The 23,629-nt window shown below is 33.9% G+C and overlaps 1 protein-coding gene across 4 annotated transcripts in view; it reads left to right on the top strand.

Moving 5' to 3' along the window:
• The first annotated feature begins 275 nt into the window (after positions 1-275).
• The window catches only part of LOC122047352 (phospholipase SGR2-like), a 66,731-nt gene continuing 43,377 nt past the window's right edge, over positions 276-23,629 (top strand). For 3 of the 4 annotated variants that reach the window (XM_042608556.1, XM_042608554.1, XM_042608555.1), the window contains exons 1-9: positions 277-480; positions 941-1,247; positions 1,871-1,971; positions 2,793-2,960; positions 7,106-7,261; positions 7,730-7,801; positions 7,877-8,020; positions 15,988-16,038; positions 16,883-17,053. In XM_042608556.1, the coding sequence (XP_042464490.1) occupies positions 992-1,247; positions 1,871-1,971; positions 2,793-2,960; positions 7,106-7,261; positions 7,730-7,801; positions 7,877-8,020; positions 15,988-16,038; positions 16,883-17,053 (1,119 nt within the window). In that variant the 5' untranslated portion in view covers positions 277-480; positions 941-991. Of the gene's footprint in view, positions 481-940; positions 1,248-1,870; positions 1,972-2,792; positions 2,961-7,105; positions 7,262-7,729; positions 7,802-7,876; positions 8,021-15,987; positions 16,039-16,882; positions 17,054-23,629 lie in introns of all 4 variants that reach the window. The other variant, XM_042608557.1, reaches the window with a different exon arrangement.

Below are 23,629 nucleotides of genomic sequence, written 5' to 3'. Positions count from 1 at the left end.
ATACATTTTATCCTATTTTAATTTCCTAATCGTTAGAATTTTTCACTATATAGATTTAAGGACCGATTTAATCGATTTAATTGGATTAGAAATTTTAAAATTAAAATTGAGCCAAATTAATTTAAATAATAGATATTTTTCTAAAAAAATGAATTTTAAAATAATTGAATGAAAATTTTAAATTCGATGGTAGGTGATTAATAAAAAAACCGTAAAGAAATCAATGCATTTAATGAACAGGTGAAGCTATTGCTGGGCCGTAACTGCCTGCTTATTCCCTTCATCACCTCAGCCTTCTTCTCAAATCCACGCCACCACGCCCGCCCACGCCCACGCCCACGCCCACGCCCATTGGCTCCGCTGCTTCTTCCTTCTCTTCCCCTTGCTACAGGCCCTAGTACACCGACGCCTTCTCCTCTCACACGCGTCGACATCTTCTTAATCTCACTGCCATCAGTTTCGAGGTTGCGTGATCCGGCCGTAAGCTTTTCTCTTTTCATGTCTTTTTATTTTTCTTTGCGATTTTCTTGTCTTGATCGATCGAAATTTTGCGAAACGGTGTCCCTTCAATTCCGTTGGTGTTAAGCTTGCCATGGAAGATTTCCTTCGCATGGAGTTCGTGCCAGGTTTTTTTTTTTTTGCCGTTGGACAAGTCTATGGTAGCGGTCTTCATTTCGATGTCACGGTTGTCGTTGCCTTTATAGTAATTCTCTCCATTTCTCACTGGAATTCAGAAAGGTGCCACTCTTTTTTGCTGTATCGGTGTAGACAATGTTTACTTGACTGAGGATTTGGTTTAGTTCATTTTGTTTAGTTTTCTTAATTAAATCTGGGAATAATTTTATGTTTGTTGTTTTCTGTTGCTTGTTAGCTCCTGAGGTTCGATGCCAAGTCATAACTGATATGCTTTCTTTCCTTCTCTTTTTCTACCTGATTACAGGAGGCCAGCTTAATTTCAGGCATTTGCCTAAAAGTTGCTTAATATTTGGTAATGGCAAATGCTGAAGTAACTAACGTTCTAGAAAGTGCCGGTGAAGATATGCCTTTGTTCTCGGATATTTCTGGTTATAATCCGGTTGAGGAGATTTCACCTGATTTGTTGAAAAATACTCCATCAAACATTGCCAAATTGGAGGATGCAATTGAACAGTGCAAGGGCCACCAGAAGTATCTTGCACTCACGAAGAGCCCTTCTGATGGGGATGATGTCCGTTGGTACTTCTGCAAAGTGCCTCTTGCAGAAAAGGGTTGGTTGCTGTATTTCATTTCCAACGAAACTAAGTTCACCAAAAATTTATCAGGATTTTGGCTTTTATGCGCATACACATTTGAACTCTTTTTTGTTTATTAATTTGAAGAAAGGTGCAGCAGAAGCCTACTCTATATATAAATGAAGAAATATTGACAGATAAATGCAAAGTAGTTGCATAAATATCACTATGTATAGCTGGTTATCCACTCTTTATGTTTAAATATTCAAAGGATTTGAAATGTTTACCATTGTTTACTTTTTGAACCTTTGCGTTCGATCTCAAATTATTTCAATGTTTCATTAGAAACAAAGAGTGTACATAATTAATAATTTAATTACTGCTAAGTAGTTCACTTGCAAAATAGTTCACTCAGAAGAAGAAAACAGAGAACTTTGTTAAGATCGTCATATAGAAGCTAGACAGAAAGGACCAATTCTAACAGTCCAGCAGTGTGTGATTCTATTTTTAATGACAATCATTTTTTGTCATACAAATTTTTTAGGTTATGCTAGTTTTAGCATAAAGTAATAATTTAATGTGCTATGATGTCATTGCATATAGATAACATTGCATATAATGTGTACTCTGCTTATGGATATGTTATGTTTGTTTTACAGAGCTTGCGGCTTCAATTCCTAGAACAGAAATTGTTGGCAAAAGTGATTATTTCCGATTCAGTATGAGAGATTCTCTTGCACTAGAGGCTTCTTTCTTGCAGGTCTTTATTAGGATCACAACCTGTTTAATTTCTTACAGCTTCATACTCTAATGACAAGCCTATCATGGGGATGTGGTTTTCTTTGTGCAAACAAATACTCTAAATTTTAGATACTTACAGAACAAATACTTCTATCATGGACCAAGAAATTATTAAGGTAACAGTTGGGATATATGGCATATAGGTTTTTCACACTTAAAGGATACAGGAGGATTTTTGACTTCATTTTCTGTTGATTGTATTCATCATTTTCACCAATCTTAGTTCACTTCAAACTGCTGAAATTATAAACTCTCATTGTCAGGATTGACAAAGGATGACAAGACAGGTGTTCTATAAGAATTTAATCCTGCATATTCACTGGTTATCCTTCTCTGTATAGGATATACTGTTGCCTAGACAACCTTAAATGTGGTCTTCTGCATAATGATAGGCTAGACCCATGTTAACAAATTTGATTGGTAGATAAACAACTGTCTTATTTTATTTTATTTTATTTAAATATGTATAATTCAATTTGTCAGAAAGCTTGTGCCAAGTTTAGGTGATGCTTTATGCTTGCATATCAAATTATTTGCTAAGCTGGCAGCATATGGTGTCCATATTGGGTACATTTTGTTTCTAAATTGCTCTTAGCTTTAGAATTCTAGTATTCCATATCAAATCTCTGATAAAAAAAAGTTTATTATTACAAATTCTGAAACAGTATAATCTTGTAATCATGAATTGCAAATTTTCTTTTATTTCTAAAACAAGTGTTACTATTTTACATAAAGTTCTCATTGAAATGTCTGCAAAAAAAAAAAAAAAAAATGAGACAGAGAGAGGAAGAACTACTTGCACATTGGTGGAAGGAATATGCAGAATGTAGTGAGGGTCCAAGTGGACTTCAGGCGATTGGTAGCTCAACTTCTTGCTATCAATATGATGAACTGTATGCTTTAGAGGAAGAGAGAGTAGGTGTCCCGGTAAAAGGTGGTCTTTATGAGGTACGTACTTTCTATACTTGTTTTACTATCTGCAATTCCTTTAGACATTGCTTTTCATATTAACTGATCAGTTAATCTCTAATTAATATGTTGTATGAGTGTTAATTCTAAGTGGGTATATCATTTTGTTTATGATATTTTCTATATTTTGTGCTTTACCCTCCAACAACAACAAGAAGCCATGTACCCACTTATTTAGATGTTGGCTACATATCTTTAAATATATTGAGTGAAGTTTTCTTGCTCTCTTTGTACCGCTTACTCCAAGTCTAATAAATTCGAAGTTTCTATATATGAAGTCAATCAATTGTCTTTGAACATGGTTATAACATTTTAATCTATTTTCTCTTTCTTTTCCCTTTATATATTATACAAAGTTTCTTGCAAATGGTAGCTTTTTTCTTTATTTTCAGTAATTCTAGATGTCCATCTCAATATTTGTGTATCTATTAAGCAAATAAAGTGCATAATTAATGATGTCAACCTAAATCTCCTATAGAATATTCTTGGTTTTTAACATGCTTTGAATTAGATCAAGGATAGTTTGATTTTTTTTTTTTTGTGACTTTGTTTTGTTTTGTTGAGAAGAGTACGGTGCTGCCAAGAGCCTTCTTATGCCATCAAATTTGAAAATTCTTCAAACTCCATGAATATGAGATCTTCTCCATGGCATTAGATTATGACCTCGATGGTGCATCCACTTTAGTTCTCAACAAATGCCTTGAAACCTTTACATGCATGAAAGGTATTCAACTTCTCTGTTAATAAGTACACCGATATTTTATTGCTAAAATCATGTACAAACATTAGAAGACGACCTCCAAATGATGTTACAGTGATTAGCCTATAAATATAATATTGGTGTGAATTCATCGAAGAATCATTTGCTCCTTTGAGACACTCTTTCGAAAGATTTTCCTTAGATTTTTAGAAAAAACACACCCTGCACAAATATTTTCAATATGAGGCAACTCCTTTCCCTTCTTGTTGCTTGATAAACGCTTCAAAGCATCAAAAGTTTATATGCTCAAATATTAAGTACCAAAGTATTATCATGCATCCACCTATTTTAACATTTGGCAATAACATGATTAACGTTCAACATAAACATGCACTTTTTGGTGATAGGTATTTGTGCAATCAACTTTTTTTTTTTAAAGACAAACCTTTATTTTTTTTATTTGCATATTATGTTATCTCTCTTTGACTTGGTTAAGACTAAGGATGTGTATCTTTAAATTGGGGATGTAACAAATGTTGGAGATAAATTATTAGCTTCCATCTCTAAGTGGAATGAAAACCTTACCACCCTTTACTTGTGCTTTGGAAGAATCTCCAAATGAAACATGTTTGTTTGCCAACGCATTAAGCTCCATATATATTTCCTTGTATCTATATAATTATTCATACTGGATTTAAGGTACCATGACATTTAGTTGGGTTTTTTTTCTAGCAAAAGAGTGTCATATCTCTTCTTTCGTTTTTTTGGTAAAGTGGGCTTTCTCTTGCACTTGATTAGATTGATGATGCTAACATTCAAATTTCAAATCCATAATGGAGAAATTTGTTACAATTAAAACATTAAACTTTTCTTTTGTCGTAGCTTTGACTTCTATCTCATTGATCTCTTCCTATGATATCTTCGTTCCTTTCTTCATTGATCTTGTAACCACCATGTCTAACCATGAATAAAATTTCCATGATGGACTCTTACGTGATCATGGTCTCCTTCCTTGACTACTTTCTCCTTTTGATTCTTCTTTCTTATCATTGATGGAAAACTTGCTTTGTAGAGCTTCCCCAATGGTCCGCACTCTTTTGGATTCTACTCTTATGGGTTTGAAAAGAATCCATAAGTTTATCCAACTTCATATCCTTTACATCTTTAGAAATTTCTATTGTTGCTACAACATAGTTGACTTTAGGATCCAAAGATGATCTTTTACGCCATCTATCTTCAAGTTCCTCCTCAATGTATCTCCTTAATTGGTTTACAACACCAAGATCCTTGTGTAATAGTCCAACACAAGCTTGAGCTCATCTATCTTCACATCTATTTTTTCTTTCAAAGGCCGGAGGAGAACCCTTTTCACCTTCTTGTTTCTTTTATATGAATTTTGGAAAATATCTTCATCTAGGCCTCGATAGATGAAGAAAAAAGTCTTCTTTTTTCTTAGTAGAGGAATCACTGTCCTTTCATTCATAGTGAGATTTTGATCATCTTGAAACATCTTCTATCATAATCTCTCAAATGCCTTGACATTCAAGCAAAGCCTTCATTTGGATGCCCTAATTTTCCTTGTTGGCGAGATGAGGTATGGAAAAATATGCTCATGGCTATCATTTAGGCTCTGATACCATTTTGTTGGAAATAATATTCAATTGAAGAGTAGTGGATACTCACAAATAAGTTAGAGGAAGCATACCATTACTTTAATATTTCTTCAATGCACTATTCTAAATCATGGTTACTTCTGACATCTATTTATAGAGTAACATCTATGAGGATTACTTTCATCACTTGATTCCTTGGAACAAATCTTTTTGAGAATTATGTTAGTATCCCAAATCGGAGGGATGAGAGACTTGGTGGAAGAGAAGGAAATACGGGGAGTGAACTGAGGGCTCGGTGTATCTGAAAGAAAAGTTGGGTGGAAGATTGTTCTTGGTAAGCTATTTATGAGATGAGTTGAAACTGTATTTGGGGTGAAGTGTAGAACTCAACTTAAGTAGACTTGATCGTGGTCGTCGACTTGAGTAAGGATCGGGGTGACCGGAATGGATTCACTAGTGCACCGATAACCATGATCCTTGTTTGAATAGGTTTGGAGCTGATCAAGTCGGGAGCGGTGACTGGAATTGAATTCGCTTGACTGGAAGATACTTGGAGTCCAATCCATCTATCCATCTTAGATTCTGACGAGACAATTAGAGATACGGATTGACCGAGCGGGTGATCGGAATGGATATGGTTGATCGGAAGGTTACCAAATCAGCGATTGGTGATAGATGAATACATATTTGTGGATGAGGCAAACAAGCTAACTCAGTACCTTGCAGTCAATCGGAAGCCCTTCTTGTCAATCGAAATACTGCCACGTGAGTAGACTCGACTGTTGGAGGTAGAGGCTATAAAATGGAACCAAAGGCTCGAGGGCGGAATACAATACACAGATACAATGCATTAAATTGCTGCCTCTTCTTAAGCTTCTTTGTTTCCTTATTATATTGTATTGCCGATTGTATTAAGAGGTTTCTCCAATCTTTTATCGAAGAGGAGAAAGATAGTGACACTAAGCGGATAGATCTTGGACACAACAACCTGGGATTGTGAACAAGGTAAATCCTTGAGTCTCCTAGTATGTTTTCTTTTGTGCTTGTTTATTTCATGCTAATGTGTGTGTACTAAGACTGTAGCTAGAGAAGTTAGAAATCATATTTGTAGGTGCGCTATTCATCCCCTCCCCCTCCAGCAATCCCAACATCATTCTGCATCGCACTGTCAAATTGTTCTAGTTTAACTCTTTAGTACTAGCTCTCTTACAAAATGTTAATAATTTTGACTCCTTGAAATATGAACTCCCTCATAACTCTCAAAAAATTAAGTTTAACACCTTCTAACAGTTTTGATGGGTCCCCTGTTTTTGGAGAAAAACAAAAATGACTATTAAATTTAGAAAATTCAAGGGTCACATTGACTTGGCTCTAGTTGGGAGAAAAAAAAATATAGAGGTAGAAATGAATTCTTCTACTTGGAAGAATGAAATCTATAAATTTATGATACAATAAATCTTGATTTATCAACACGAACTTTTAGCAGTAATTGATTACTCATGCTGATTAGTTTTGCTGATGCCTTGAATTATTTCCAAGCTAAAAAGAATTTTCTTCGTTCCATCAAACATATTTTTTAATTTTCAATATTGTATTTGATAACTCTGCTAATCATTAGGACCTGTATTATTATATATTTTCATTTTTTGTATAACTTAATAATCTCATTTGGTCATTTGTCTACTAATCTATATTAACATGCACTTATGTTCAACGTTTGATTAACCATAAATTTCTTTTCATGATTATACAACTTCTATTAGAAGGGCAAGCATTATTATAGTTTGTTATGGAAATTCTTCTGATGGCAGGTGGATTTGACTAGGCGACACTGTTTCCCAGTGTATTGGAGTGGTGAGAACAGGCGTGTTTTAAGAGGCCATTGGTTTGCCCGTAAAGGTGGACTTGATTGGCTTCCACTACGTGAAGATGTTGCAGAACAGCTAGAGTTGGCCTATAATTGTCAAGTATGAATTCATGTACTTATAAGTTTGCCATTAATACGTGGTTGCTTTCTTGTTTTTGTGATTGCCTGTGAGCTTTTAAGATATTGTATGTTAAGGACCTGAATTATTGCTCCTATACACTATTTTACAGTACTTATTTTGGTCAAATGTTTTCTTTTGAAATGGGTTAATCTAAGACTCTGGTACACTTATCATCTGCATTCTGCAATTTATATAGTTGTGGGCTTTTTTTGTTGTTGTTGATAACCAAAAAGTATCTATTTCATTATAACTCGATCTTGTAATCTTTAATGCAATGAAGTTCTGAAAGACCTTTACACAGCTAATCAAAACTAATTCCTTGTCCATTTTCTCCCCCTTGATCATGATGTTTTGTTTTTGAAAATTTGAAGATCTCTTTTTATCTTTTTCTTCAGCAGCTTAGTTGATCTTTTATTCTGACACTCTTAAAATTGTCAATACATTCAGGTATGGCATCGCCGTACATTCCAACCTTCAGGTCAGTTTGCTGCTCGTATTGATTTACAGGGCACATCCCCGGTACGTCATTTTATCCAGTTGGTTGGAAACCTGATGCCTGGGATCCTCTAGCTAAAAGTATATGTACCTGCACAGGGACTGCATGCACTTTTTACAGGAGAAGATGATACTTGGGAAGCGTGGTTGGCGTTTGACAGTACAAGTTTCTCTTTTGGAGGTGGAGTTGTGGTTAAACTAAGACGAGGTTTCTCAACTTCTGGATCAGTGAAGCCAACTCAGGTTAGTGTTTTAAGTTTGGAACATTTCTTACCAACTTGTAAAACATGATTTTGTAGATTAGTAAAAAAATTACTCTTTAGAAAGTGGTGGATGTCATAGATTTCAAATAAGGTGTAATCAGTAATTAAAACGTTTCATTTCATTTCATTTGATGGCTCATTTTAGTATTACTAAGGTGTAATCATTAGTTGAAACTATATTATATTTGTCATAGTTGTTCTAATATTTTAAATTACTTTCTAGATTACTGAAGGTTTATATTTTGAGGTAAACAAGTTAACAGTTAAAATTATAGGATTAAAATTCATTTAATTTATTCTCAACACGCTTTGAAGTGTGCTAGAGTGTGTTGAGTGTGCCACATGGCACGTTCCAACCCTTAGATCACCTCAGGACCTAAACCAATTAGAGTAATAGGATTTTATTTTTATAATTTAATACTTAAATTAACGATTTAACTTAAGCTAAGCTATCAAGGTGCAAGTTAGTTGTAGGGTCTTTGTTACCTAGGTGATTCAAAAGTTGCTTCTGTAAGTACCCGTGATGGTTTTGATGTGATCAACCAAGTTAACTTAGGTCCTGTTGTTATTTTGATGCCTTGTGTCTAAGTGTGCAGGAACTTAGGAGCACAGGAAGTCGAGCGAAAGACGCAACTAGCGAGAAGGACGACACAGGAGAAAGCCGACGGGCTCGGTGCATCCTAGGGACGAGGCATTGCGGAAGAGTACGTTGGCGGACGAGAAGGAGGTGCGCGATGATTCCGAGGGACAAGAAGCCTGAGCTGAAGATTGCTCGAAGGCCGGAAAATGAGTTCGGGTGAGCCTATTCCAGATGGTCGAAATTACCCAAGCAAATAGAATCGGAGCGGAAGACCTGGACCAATGCGAGTAGAACCGGAGTGGAAGACCAAGATCGAAAGTCAGAATGTTGATTTTTCGGTCCGGGGAGCCTGGACTTGAAATCTCAGCCAAACACAACATGGCATGTTTTGTTACGACATGGATAAAGTTTTATCCCCTCCAAGCGCCTGGAACTCTTCTAGGTGCCCCGATCAGGGCTATAAATATAGCCTTGACCCAGTAAGTCAGAATAACACTTGTAGACAATTCCTCTTTAGTTTTGTTCTGTCTTCAACTGTTGTAAGAGGCTTCTCCACCTGAAAGAAATTGTTTAGTGAATTTCATCTTCCTTGGATTACCAATCGCCTGATTGTAAACCAAGTAACCCTTTTGTGTCTCTTCTTTTTAATCACTCTCTTATTTCTTTTATGCAAGTGTCTATTCTAATCGAGCTATAAGATCGAGAAAGGGGATTTTATTTGTTTTTATTGTGCAGGCTATTCACCCTCTCTAGCCGGTCGCCAAGGGACCAACAAGTGGTATCAGAGCCCAATAGCTTCAGGAGGACTAACCACCGAACAAAGCACAAGAGATGGCTCGACCGAGCATCTACCTATCGAAGTTCGAGGGAGAATTCGCGAGCCGGAAGAAAAAGATGGAGGTTTTCTTTAAGATATATCTTGATTTACTATTAATCATGAAATTTGGTTTTATAGCACCAGAGGGCAAAGAGGATTATCAATGGACGAAAAAGGAGCAAGCCGACTTCGTGGCAAACGATAAAGCAGAGTTTCATCTGCTTAGCGTCTTACCACCTCAAGAAGTCAACCGGATCGGAGCGTACGAGTCAGCCAAGGAGCTCTGGGAGAAATTCCTAGAACTACACGAAGGGACCTCGGAGGCAAAACTCGCGAGACGGGATCTGCTCCGGAACCAGATCAACAACCTCAAATTAGAAGAAGGCAAAATCGTTGCACACAGGAACTCATCATCAGACTCACGAATCTTGGAGAAAAGGTAATCAACTGAGTTTCGTTAAGCTACACGCTTAACACATTCCCTAGGACTACTGAATGAGCATCATTAGTAGATGCTTATTATATCTCTAAGGATCTAGAAGTAAGTACTTTAGAAGAGTTGTTTTCAACTTTTGAAGTTCATGAAACGAGATGTGTAGATTTGAAAAAGGAGCCCAAGCACAACATTGCCTTAAGGCAAAAATGAATGAACCAGATTCTGAAAATTCTCTCGATGATGACGAAACGATGTTCATGGTAAGGAAATTTAAAAAGTTATTTAAAACTAATAAATTTAATCAAGTGTGGGATAAAAAGAAGAAGAAAGATAAGATGTTACCACTGCAATGAAGGACACGTGAAAGACAACTGCCCTAAATTGAAGAATAAAGACAAGAACAAGGACAAAAGCAAGGACAAAAGACCAGTCCAGACAAAGCATCGAAATCTAAATGCGACATGAGATGAAACGTCGTCCAAATAAGAGATCGAAGCCATCGTCGGGCTTGCGCTAGTGGCAAGTCACTAAGAAGATGAAGACGAAGCAAGCTCATCCTCAATGAGTATCGAGAGCATCGATGAAGGGGAGCATCGTCAGAGGAAAGCAGCACTATAGGGGAGCATCAGAAATCGACAAGGTAAGTCAGGTATAGTCCCTACCTCTACGGTCCGTACTTCCTGACCAATTATTTAAATTTATAAAAATGTTGTCGAAAAGTTCCTGCAAATTAGAGATAGAAAGTAAAAAATTATTAAAAGAAAATGAAGAATTAAAATTAACCTTAGCAACATTTTGTCGACTAGAGGATTTCGACAAGATAAAAATGAAAAATGAAAAATTGAAAAAAATTTAAAAACAATGCATACTCACAAGTTAGAAAGTATAATAGACTAAGTTGACATTTTAGATACCATAAGGACCAAATTAGAAGAATATCAGAGATATATCCCTAAGAAATTTTTAATTAACCCAGTTGGAAGGAATCTATTTTGGGTTCCAAAATCATAAAAGTTAAAATTATCGTTTTGTGCATATTTTTTTTAATTTTTGAAAGTTTGACCAAGGGCTTTCAGAAGGAAAATTAAATATTTAATTTCTTTAAGAGCCTTTCTCTAGAAGTGGCTGTTGTTCCAGTGCCTCACCATAAGACTGGAAGTCAATTACTGAAATGAATGTTTAATTGACTAACTGGTAAAACATTTAACTGTTAAATTGGTCTTGTAATGCTATTTTTTGTAAAATTTATTTTTTCTGTGGAACTTTATCATTTTCTTTATTTAAGGGAATTTTTTTTCAAAACTATTTTTTTTTTCAAAACTGAAGGTTTTTAAGTTTCCTAACATGGTTTAGAAATTGAAAAATCTAGATTTTCAAAAACTTAAAAACTTCTTGATTTTATTCCTTAGACTTTGCATAGACTACCTCATTTTAATGTGATCAAAGGGTGAGAACTAGAGATTAAGTCTAGGGGGAGGGTATATTTTTTGATTTTTGCACATGTTTTTCTTATATGTAAAATATGTACTTGCTATTTCTATTACTATTTGTTTCTTGGTTTACCCTAACTTAACTTGGGTTGATCCATATCAATAAGAGGGAGATTATAAGTACCCCGTAATGATTTTGATGTGATCAACCAAGTCAAGTTAGGTCCTGTTATTATTTTGATGCCTTGTGTCTAATTGTGCAAGAACTTAGGAGCATAGGAAGTCAAACGAAAGACGCAGCTAGCGAAAAGGACATGGGAGAGAGTCGACGGGCTCGGTGCGTCCGAGGGACGAGTAGTTGCGGATGAGTACGCTGGCGGATGAGGAGGCACGCGATGTTTTCGAGGGACGAGAAGCCGGAGTAGAAGACCGCTTGAAGTCCGGAAAATGGGTTCGGGTGAGTTTTATTCCAGATGGCCGAAATCATCTAAGCAAGTGGAATCGAAGCGGAAGATCCAGACCAATGCAAGCGGAACCGGAGCGGAAGACTAGGACTGAAAGTCAACAAAATATTGACTTTTCGGTTCGGGCGCCCGGACCTGGTTTCCTGGCGCCCCGACCAGGGCTATAAATACAGCCCGGACCCCAGTAAGTCAGAACAACACTTAGTAAACGATTTCTCTTTAGTTTTGTTCTGTAATTAAGTGCTTCAACTGCTGTAAGAGTCTTCTCCGCCTGAAGGAGATTGTTTAGTGAGCTTCAACTTCCTTGGATTAACAATCCCCTGATTGCAAACCAAGTAACCCTTTTGTGCCTCTATTTTTTAATCAGTTTCTTATTTCTTTTATGCAAGTGTCTATTCTAATCGAACTATAAGATCGAGAAAGGGGATTTTGTTTGTTTTTATTGTGCAGACTATTCACCCTCCCTCTAGCTGGTCGCCAAGGGACCAACAACTTCATCCCAAATGGCCACTTGATGGCTTCCGTAATTACCTAAAAGTAAGTTATAAAAGTTAGAACTTTATATTAATAATGTATAACTAATATACACTTAATAATTATCTAGGCTATTACATTTTATGTTATAAATTTATTTAGTAGGAGATTATATTTGTATATATTCCATGGCTTGAAATTCCGTGTCGTTCCGGTGTGGGACCTGCATCGGCAAAGTAACTGAAAGTGTACCGTGAGGTCGCGGAGGGCGCAACGACCCCACGACATCTCTTCATGGGGGTCGTGGTGGGCGCTGTGACCTCGTGGAGGGTGCTGCGACCTCGTGGCGTCCCTCTACGAGTCGTTGAGGGCGTTGCGACATAAGCTGTGCTTCTGTGGCTGGATGCGCAAATGCGGTGGAGAGGGGTGGCCGGAGCAGTGGGGAGAAGGGAAGCACCGCCGATGTTGGCTGCTCGCGTGGATGATGACGGAGGTTAGGCGTGGAGAGGGATAACTACGCGAGGAATAGTGGCGGCGGAGAACTTAGGTTTTAAAAAACTTAGGTTTAATCAACTCTCAACTTAAATAATACAAAACTAACCCAAAAAATTTTATTATTCCATTAAAATATATAAAAATTTGTTTACAATTCTAATAAAATTTTATATATTTCTAAAATTTATTTTATTTTATTTAGTTAATTTTTTATTTTTGAAAGGGAGCCTTGGCGCAACGGTAAAGTTGTTGCCATGTGACCAAAAAGTCACGGGTTCGAATCCTGGAAACAACCTCTTGCAAAAAGTAAGGTAAAACTGTGTACAATGGATCCTTTCCTGGGACCCGCATGGCGGGAGTTTCGTACACCGGGCTGTCCTTTTTTTTTTAGTTAATTTTTTATTTTTAAATATATATTTTTATAAGTAAATAATTATTAATAATAGTTATAAAATATTAAAAACTATTTCAAAATTTTTAAATAATTTTAAAAATTAATAGATTTTTATAAAATAATTTATTTTTAAAAAATAATTTTGAAAATAAATATAAATTTAAAATAATCTATTTTTAAAAAATATAATTCTTAAATATTTCAAATAAATTTTTAAAAATTAAAAATTAACAAATACTTTCAAAATATAATTTAAAATTTTTAAATAATTTATAATCATTTTTAACCTTTCAAATGATTTTATATAATTTTAGATTTAGTTTTGAATTTTAAGAATTATTATTTTTTTTAAAAAATAAAAATTTAATAAGTACTCTTTTATGAGAAACTGTTGAAATATAAATTCAACTTCTTAAAATATAGAACATATTTAATAATCAAATTTTAATAAAATTAATATATATTGATATTTATATATTTTTAAAATACCGAAATTATATCGGCAGGACACGATATGGTACCGTACCTATATTGTTCCGATTTGGGATCGAAATCTTGGCATGGGTCAAAATTTTAAACCTTGATAGATTCTATATATGGTGAAATATTATATATGTTAATTAATAATATAGGTATAAATTTATAAATATTATAATTATTATTGACTATACTTGTACATTAATTATATTGATTGATATTAATATAGTAGGTCAATAATTATATTTTAAAATCGATAAGTTTAGTTACAAAATAGCAGTTAGACATGTTATGTTATATAGAACTAAATGTTAGGCTAAAACGAGAATTACAGAGTATAGAGATAAAGGATATTAAGGTGGATGTGTGGACATATGAGGATGGACAAGATAAGAAATGAAAATATTAGAGAGAAAGTCGAATTGCATCTATTAATGGAAAACTTCGAAAAACATGTTTAAGATGATACAAACATGCACTTAGTCGACCAATAAATGCTCTAGTTAGGAGATGTGAAACTATGACAAATATGTACATCAAACGAGGAAGAGGAAGACCAAAAAAGATTTAATTAACAACGATAAAATAAGATAAAATTTATTTAAATATAGATGATAATATAGTAGAGGATAGAGCCCAATGGCGTAGAAGGATCCATATAGCCGACCCCACCTAGTGGGATAAGTCTTGGTTGTTATTGATAAGTTGGGTTAATATTAACTTAAATTTAATATCAATATATCTTTATAAGCTACTATAATTTATAAAATTAATTAACTTAATTCATAGTGAAATTGAATTCAACTAGAGCATTAATTTAGATGGTTATATAGGTTGATCAAACTTGAATGTAGTGCATGACACTCATTTTGTTATTAGTAAAAATGACACAATCATATATCATTAAATGAGTTGAGATGATTGTTATGCATTTTCTTAATTTTTTATTCGATCATTATCTAGTTACTATCATCTTTGAAATAAACAAGCACAGAAGGGGTCCAAAGAAGTTATTTTTCATTTGTAGTTTGTTTTTCATTGACTGTATTGTCCATTAGGGCACACTTTTTTTATGAGTTTTACTAATTGAGGCACATATCTTTTTTTTCCTCTCCAGTTTTTCATTTTCATGTATTTTTGATGTGTCGACTACAAGGCATGGATGAACATCTATTAGTGGGCTGAGCCAAACACAATTCACAACTAGGCCTGCGTGCACCATTACATAAAATAATAAGTGCAGATTCTACCAATTATTTGTTATCATGCTGAATCATAAAACTAATACCAACCACTTAATGGCAGGATCAAGATGAATAATTTCTTATGATACTCATATCAAATCTTGTACAACAAATTTATGTGTGACTACTTTCTCATTCACGAAGGGTTGAGTTTATTAATTTAGTGATAGATGAACATAAATGTAAGCATAGTTTGAAGTGCCAACCCATGGAGTCCGAAACTGGTGGTATTTATCGTTTTGGCACAGGACTGCGGATGCGGCGACCTTCTAGGGGGTGTTGAGGGTGCTGCAATCCCGTGTGGGGGCACAAAGGTTGTCGCAACTCCTATGCGGCTCTTTGCGGGGCGCAGAGGGTACCACGATCCTAAGATATCGGGTTGTGACACTGAATAGGTTTTTTTATAAATAAAACTATTAATTATATATAATAGTTATAAACATAATATCTTATTAATATATATGTTATAAACATAAAATATTATTTTTTAAAAAAATTAGAAAATAATTAATTTTTTTAATATATGTTGAAAATTGAATGTGAATTTAAAATAATCTATTTTTTTTCCAAAATATTTTTTTTAAAATATTTTAAATAAATTTTAAAAAACAAAAAATTTACAAATACACCCAAAAAATAATTTAAGACCTTCAAATAATTTTATAATTATCTTTGAGTTTTCAAAGAATTTTATAGTTTCAGATTTAGTTTTGAATTATGAGAATTATTTTTTTAAAAATATTTTTTATAAAAATTTAATTGACATTAACTTATAAGGAAATATTAAAATACCAACTCAATATCTCAAAATATAACATCAATAGTGAACATTTTTAATAATCAAATAATTAATAATTAAATATAAACTTATATTTAAAAATTTTAAAAAAATACCGAAAGTGTATAGGCATAATACGATATGGTACCAAAATTGTGTCATTCAGTCCTGGACTTAAATTCCGACACGGATTGAAATTTTAAATCTTGAATGCAAGGACCCAATCCTTGTTTCATGATTCAATTGATTTTCATCTTCTAGATGTTATGATGTTCATGTCCCTTTATGTGGAACTATGGTTGCTTGCGGATTTATTTTTGGCTCGTTTTGTTTTTATTTATTTATTTATTTTTATCAGGATGAGCTTCGCCAGCAGAAAGAGGAGGAAATGGATGACTACTGTTCTCAGGTTTTACCTTAAATCTAACTATCTTGAATTTTAATATTAGATATGTTTCTTTTGGTTCATTTTCCTTTTTTCTGGAAGTATGATCAAACTTCTGTACCATTAAATTTTGAAATTGAAGAATTCTTGCCATAACATTTTTCCATTTCAATGACAAAGTTGTACATCATTTCATCACCAAATTGTATGCAGATAATATGCATAGAGTTGGGATCAAAGGAAACATTTGTCAATGTAATAAAAATAATTTAATTAATTTAAATATCACTAGTGAAATAACCATGTATGGAGCTCAATGGAGGATAGCTGCCCAGATAGTTAGGACAACATGATTTGATGATGAAGATGCTGCTGCATAGATTTGGGACTATAAAATAGCTTTCTGTTCTCTTAATCTATTTCTCTATTTAATGTATATAATAATGTTTGATTGCTCAAAGAGAAAACTGACTTGGAAGAAAATATTTGTCGTGTAGGAGGAAATAACCAAAATAAAGGAAGATGTAGGAGAACCCTGGAATCCTTTTGCTATCATTAGAGTGCCTACATTTCTACCCAGTAAATGAATACAAAGTACTCACCAATGACTAAGCAAAGAAATAAACCCTCTGATATAAAGAAACACACTCTGCTTAAACTAATTACTAATAATTGAATTTTTGTACAACATTGGTTCAATTACCAGACAAATTAAGTTGTTGGGTTTGCTTATGTGAAATTACTTCCTTCACCCAAACTAATCTGATCTTGTGAATGATTTTATGAGCTCTTGAAATCTCAATGATATGGATTCTTTTGTCTTAACATTATACTGCTCGGTCCAAGTTATCTATTTGTTGTTCTGCAGGTGCCAGTTGGTCACTTAGTTTTCATGGTTCATGGTATCGGACAAAGATTAGAGAGAGCCAATTTGGTCGATGATGTTGGTGATTTTCGTCGTATAACAGCAAGTCTAGCTGAGATGCACTTAACTCCATACCAGAAAAGCACTCAGAGGATTTTATTTATTCCTTGCCAGGTAAATATTATGCTGAAAGATCATCAAACAAGTGTGTGCATCCATAGGAATCTTGATCAACTTGTATGTTTTTTTCCTTTTTGAAAATGAGTAATTATTTTAGGGCAAAACTTTGTAAGCCTGTAGCCTGTGTGAATTGGATATTACATAAACGGTCCCTAAACTACCATCCCGATTTCAGATAGCTCCCTAGTATTTTTCTTCTTCTTTTTGGTTACAATTTAATACCCATGAAGAGGAGCCTTGAGTTCCTGTTGTGTGACCTTATTCGAATCGCCGAAATAACATTTTGCAATGCAGATAAAACTGCGTACAATAGACCCAATATAATCTCGGGGCCTCACACTAGTTGGAGTTTGTTGCATCGGGCTGCTTTTTTTACAATTTAATACCCACATTGTCGATATTTGTAAATATCTGGTTAGATTTACTAAATGGTTAATAACAGACAACACTGATGTGGCCAAACATCCAACTCATATCTAAGTTGCATAATTATATTAGTCAACCATCACGTCAAAAGCCATGCCAAGAGCTATATCAACATTTTTCATTGTGATGCAATAGTGATTGTTGTGCAGCATAAGACATGCCACACTTTAGATATAATTCCACTAACTAGGGGTACCTACCTAGTAAAAATGTAATAATAGATAACCAAAAGCCATACCAGTAATAGATAGCTCAAGATAAGCAAGAGGTGTTCATCAAAATATATAATTTCTGTTTCTACATAAAATAGAAATAATTAGTATCAATAAGTTATAACTAGAATAAACATTACAATAAAGAAAGTCAAACTTGCTATCAACCGGCTGAGAATCTCTGAGAAACTCCATATATTAACTAAAATCAAGTATGACTCTAAAATTAACCTTTGCTTGCAAAATCTAAGGCTAAGGAAGATAAGAAGTAAACACAAATTGCTAAGTCAGTAATAAGAAAAATGTGTATGAATTTAATCTTAAGAAATTAAAGATTAGATAACTCTTATATATATATATATATATATATATATATACAACTCTTATTTTAATTTGGGCAAAAATCAAAAGCGTGCCTTAGATTATTGGAATCGTCAAAAGGTCACCTCTTTTACAAAAAAAAGGTCAAAATAACACCCTAACATATTTTTCATCCTAAAATTACCCTTACTTCAGCGTTGTTGTAGCAACTTCAGAGTAGTTGATACAACATGTTAAAATAAACTGATTAAACTTGGTTAAAAATAATATGCATCGTATTTTTGCCCAAGTTGAACTAAAGAGAACAATGGTTTACATTAACACATTGCAGAATGTAGCTGCTACAACAATGCTGGAATAAGGGTATTATTGAAATGAGAAATATAGTGGAGGTGCCCTTTTGATTTTTGCCCTTTTAATTTCACTTATTTATCAACAATTAAAGTCACCCATTGTTCTTATTATTTATCACCATTTGATCACAATTTAATATACTTTTAATTATCATCAATGTAGGTGTTTCAATTTTCCTTGGTTGACAAAAAACAATATAGGTGTTTCAATGGTACAAAACATCCAAGCTAATCGAACCTTGATAATAGGTCATCATTAGTGTGAAATAGATAACAATTTCTCAATGTCAATAAGGAAATTAGTTATTGAATTCTTACCTTCAATCTCATTGATGTGCGAGGTGAGTTTTTGGCCATGTATGCTTTAGATGATAAGCAACAACAACCGAGGATTCATACAAGGATAATGGGTGTTGATGGCATTATGGTGTGCTAGCAACAAGAAAGGAGGAGAGAAAACGACGAGAGGTTAGTGCTGATGAGAGGAAAAGTAGGGGAAAGATGATTGCCGCTGACTTATCTTGGTTTTGGTTTTGATGGTGGCTGGTGCCCTAGGCGAGCGGCTACGATTGCACACCACAGAATGAGGGAGAGAGGAGAAACAAGAGAGAGTTAGAGAGAGCTGAGGGAGACCAACTCATAGGAGAGGTTGACAACATGTATAGGATATCTCAGGGGTGTTGACTATAAGAGAGGAGAGAGAGATGGGCGTGGGAGGGTGTCAAGTGAGAGAAAGAGATCACAGAAAGAGAGAGAGATAGGAGAGAGATTGTATAACCTTCCACTAAAAAATGTTGCTAATTTGTCCCATTATGACTAAATGGGACCATCCAAATATATAAATTTGGTTTGATCTCTAAAATTATTTAAACAAATATAAATTGATCCCAATTTGAAACCAAGTGATCCTAATCAACTGTGTTTACACTATGAATTCATTCAAATCTAATTCGATGTTCACTCGACGCTTTAAATCTAATTTATTATTTCTCTTTAATTTATTTTTTATCAAAAAAAAATTAAGAAATGAAAATTTAAATGCAATAAAAACTCAATATCTAACATACTTTCCTACTAAAAGAAATATGATTCCCAAATTTAATTACGTTGTGAGAATAAGCGAGGGTAATACAACTCAGCTAGACTATCTAAAGAGTTCACTCTATGAATTGATTTGATTAATCAATCAATAATCATGCATATTGAATCATGTCCCTTAGTGATTGTAATCCTATGACAAAATCCATGATAACATGCTCCCATTTCCATTTTGGCACATGAATCTGGATCAAACCCAACTGGTCTTTAGTGTTCTACTTCGATTTATTGGTAGGCTAGACATCTAGTATGAAATCTACAATGTCTCTTTTAATACCTTTCCACCAATACAATTGCTTCAAATCTTTGTACATCTCGGTACTACTAATATTAATTGCAAATCTGGATCAGTGTTTCTTGAATGAGATGCTCATCAATGAGGTGTGCCTAGGAAAGCACAATCTGCCTTGAAATCATAGAGATCCACGCACACCATAGAAAGTTTTTAACTTTAGGCCTAACTCTAGAGAAACTCACCTTCTAACTCCCTTATTTTGCTCCATTAGTCTGCTTGACAACTAACTCCCTTTAATCCGCTTGAGTAATAATGACTGTGCAATCAAGGACATCAAAACTTCTTGTGGTGTTTGCCTCACTTTGAGAAGATCCAAGTCCGAAAATTGTCGTAGAAAATTAGTAATTGCGACCCTGTGATATGCATTATTTCTAGCTCAGTGCATCTACCATTATATTAGCTTTCTCAAGGTGATAGTTGATAGTGCAACCATAATCTTTAAGAAACTTTATCCATCTCTAACTATGGCTCATCTCTTTCCGTGTGAAGAAATATTTGGTTAGTGAAAATCTCAAAAGTAAGATCCTTATAGAAAATGCCTCTTAATCCTAAAAGCAAAGATAATAGCTGTTAAATCCATATCATCTAAGCCATGGTCAAGCCCTTGAGTAGCAAACACATGATTGCATGCACAACATGGCCACAATCACGAATAGCTCCACCTCTAGGCATCACTTGACAAAATTATAGTTGAAATTCCCGAATCAATAAATAAAATAGGATTTATAAATCTTATAGCCTAGAGATACACTTGACTCGTGTGAAATTGTCTTATGCCATGAAATTACAAAACCATAAAACAAGAAAATTGAAAAATATACATGGTTAATCTAACTCTGATACCAATTAAAACTATCATGTGTGGGTGTAATTCTACTAACTAAGAGGTACCCCACTTGTTGACATTGTAGTATTATATATCAAAGAACCATGTCAATAAGCTAAGACAAGCAAGAGATGTCTGACAAAATATATATTCATTTTTTTTCTTGAAAATACAATGGAACCATCTAATATCAAAGGGTGATGAATAGAACAAAAAGTATAGTGATATGACAAGGTATCAACATGTTGAGGATCTTTGAGCAATTCTATATACTACTGGTTGAAACTAACTATAGCTCCAAAATTAACTTTTGTCTACGAACTTAGAGGCCAAGGACTTAAAAGAAGTACAAATAAATTATTAAGTGGGTAAACATGAAAGATGTAAAGATAAGAAGAATAAATTGTTAAGTGGGTAAATAGGAAAGATATAAATATGCACATAAATTTAATCTTATTCAAGACATTAAAAGAACCAAATAAGTCACAAATTCTATTAAATGTTTAAAGTTCTCATTTCAGGTCTTTAATTTTAATATATATAATCAACTCTTATTTAAATTTCACTTATTTATCACCACTTAATATTTATCATCTTTTGTCTCGATTTAAAATACTTTATTATCATGTTTTAGTCATTATTAAGAAGCAAATTAGTAGAGTCAGGTCTTCAGAGTGTAAATAACATTATGGATTGAAGACCTCCCTTGTGATATACAACGGTATACTTAAATTTTTACTAGATTTATTTTCTCCATTTATAATTACTGATGGTGGATGAGACGTATGAAGGAGTAAATGCTAAGCTCAATGATCGTAAGCTACCTCTGAAGCTTAAAGGGAAATTTTATAAAATGACGGTTAGACTTGCTATATTATATGAAGTTGAATGTCGGGTTATGAAGCAAGTGCAAAAGCAAAAGATGAGAGTCACATAGATGAGAATGCTAAGGTGAATATCAGATATATGAGGATGGACAAAATAAGAAATGAGATATTAGAGAGAGTCGGGGTTATCATTGTTGAAGAAACAATCTAAGAGACGTTGAAGATGCTATGGACACTTACTTAGATGCCCAATAAATACTCCAATTAGGCGATGTGAAATCATGATAAATACACACATTAAGGAAGAGGGAAATCAAAGAAGATTTGGTTAGTAACTATTAAAATAAGATTTATTTAAATATGGATAGAATATAGTAGTGGATCAAGCCTAATGGTGTAAGAGAATCTATATAGCCAAGCCCACTTAATAGGATAAAAGTCTTGGTTGTCATTGTTGTATAATTATTTTTGTTTCACTTTAAATCTTTACATCTCAACTATTTTATTTTGGATTTATATGTTTTCGGTTAGTCCAAGGAACTAACCTAATTCTCTGTTTTTTAATAAAGGTTGCATTAATTATACTACATACTAGTAATGGATGTATAACATAAAAATGTGCATATTATCAACATATAAAATCAAAAGTAGCATAGAAACAATATAACAATAGGTATCAACTAAAGATCAAGTAGTGTATTAATTTTTAACCTTTTAAATAAGCACTTCTCATGTTAATCCCTACATGTTGACTCATATGTATAACATGAGTTTAAAGCACATTTTGCTATTTTAGAGGACATTTTAATCCCTTTCTCAAACCAGAATAGTAATATACTTATAATCTATTTTTATACATTAATTCATTCACAATGAATATGTAAATGAATCTAAGGATAGATTTTCACACCTTAAATATATGACAAATATAGATCCAAGGATTTAAAAGTCAGTTTGCTTCCCTCGAATGAGTAAATATAAAAATAACTCAAAAAAACTTAAGATAATATTAACAATAATAACAAAAAATCTACAAATTAATTATAATTCAAGGTTGATGAATCTAATACTAATCCACTTACCTCGATGCAACCCAAATTTAACTCCTATCACTAACATCCAACCTTCATTTTCCCATCTTAAACCAAATATACCAACGTAAACACTAGAACAACTCTATAATAAAAATATAATAAACTTAAATTTTTAGCTCGCAAATTCTCCTCAAGCTATGAAACAATGTCAACAAAGAAATCTATTTATGATTAGTCCAAAATAGATATCCATTTTCCAATGTCAACAAAGAAATTACTCACTGAATTATTATCTCAATCTAATGGATGTAATAACGACAATGCTTAGGATGCAAAACAACAACTATTGAGGTTTGGCCCAAGAACATAGGGTGTGGGTGGCACTGTGGTGAGCTAGCAATTAGAAAGAAAGAGAGAGAAATGATGAGGAGAGATTGGTGGCAATGGTATACACTTGGCTTGGCTAAAAGCAATTGGGTGGCGGGCACAAGGAGTGGGAGAAGGATAGCAAGGGAGAGGAAAAAGAGGTGATACATGGCTAGTGGCGACTTCTCTTGGTTTTGATGGTAGGAATACTTGGGCAACAAAGGATGCAATCGCACACCCTACAAGGCAAGAGAGGATAGAGAGAGGAAGAGGGAGAGTGGTCAATAGGAGAGGCCGACAACTAGTGCTAGCCAGTGACATGGATACGATGGCTAGGGCTATGGACATTGCCTGTGAGAGAGGAGAGAGGGATTAGGTGTGGGCATGCGCTGAGTGAGAATGAGAGATGCGTGGGGAGAGAGAAAAGAGATTGTAGAATCCCAATACAGAAATTTCACTGCACGATTGAACTAAGACTATTCCTATATAGAAATATGGTTCAGTCTTAAATTGACCAAAGCAAATCTAAATCAATCTTGATTTGAAAATTTGTGACCTTAATTACCATGTCCACATGATGAGTTTCATTTAAAAAATAATTTAAAATGTGAAAAATGTAAATACAATAAAAACTCGATATTTAACAAGAAATATTGTAGATTATCTTTTGCCCACCACCATCTTGTCAAGGGACAAGGTGTTTTCATTGAACTGCTTATGGAATTTGATGGTATGTGAATTTGCTGTTTAATCTTAGGTGTGCCAGAACAAATTTCATAAATTCTTGTTGTCTTTTACCATTTATTGGATCA

The sequence above is a fragment of the Zingiber officinale genome, chromosome 2B, assembly GCF_018446385.1.
Source record: "Zingiber officinale cultivar Zhangliang chromosome 2B, Zo_v1.1, whole genome shotgun sequence".
Classification (NCBI taxonomy): domain Eukaryota; kingdom Viridiplantae; phylum Streptophyta; class Magnoliopsida; order Zingiberales; family Zingiberaceae; genus Zingiber; species Zingiber officinale.
The sequence above is the reverse complement of the archived record's forward strand: the minus strand, read 5'-3'. Positions and strand labels throughout refer to the sequence as shown.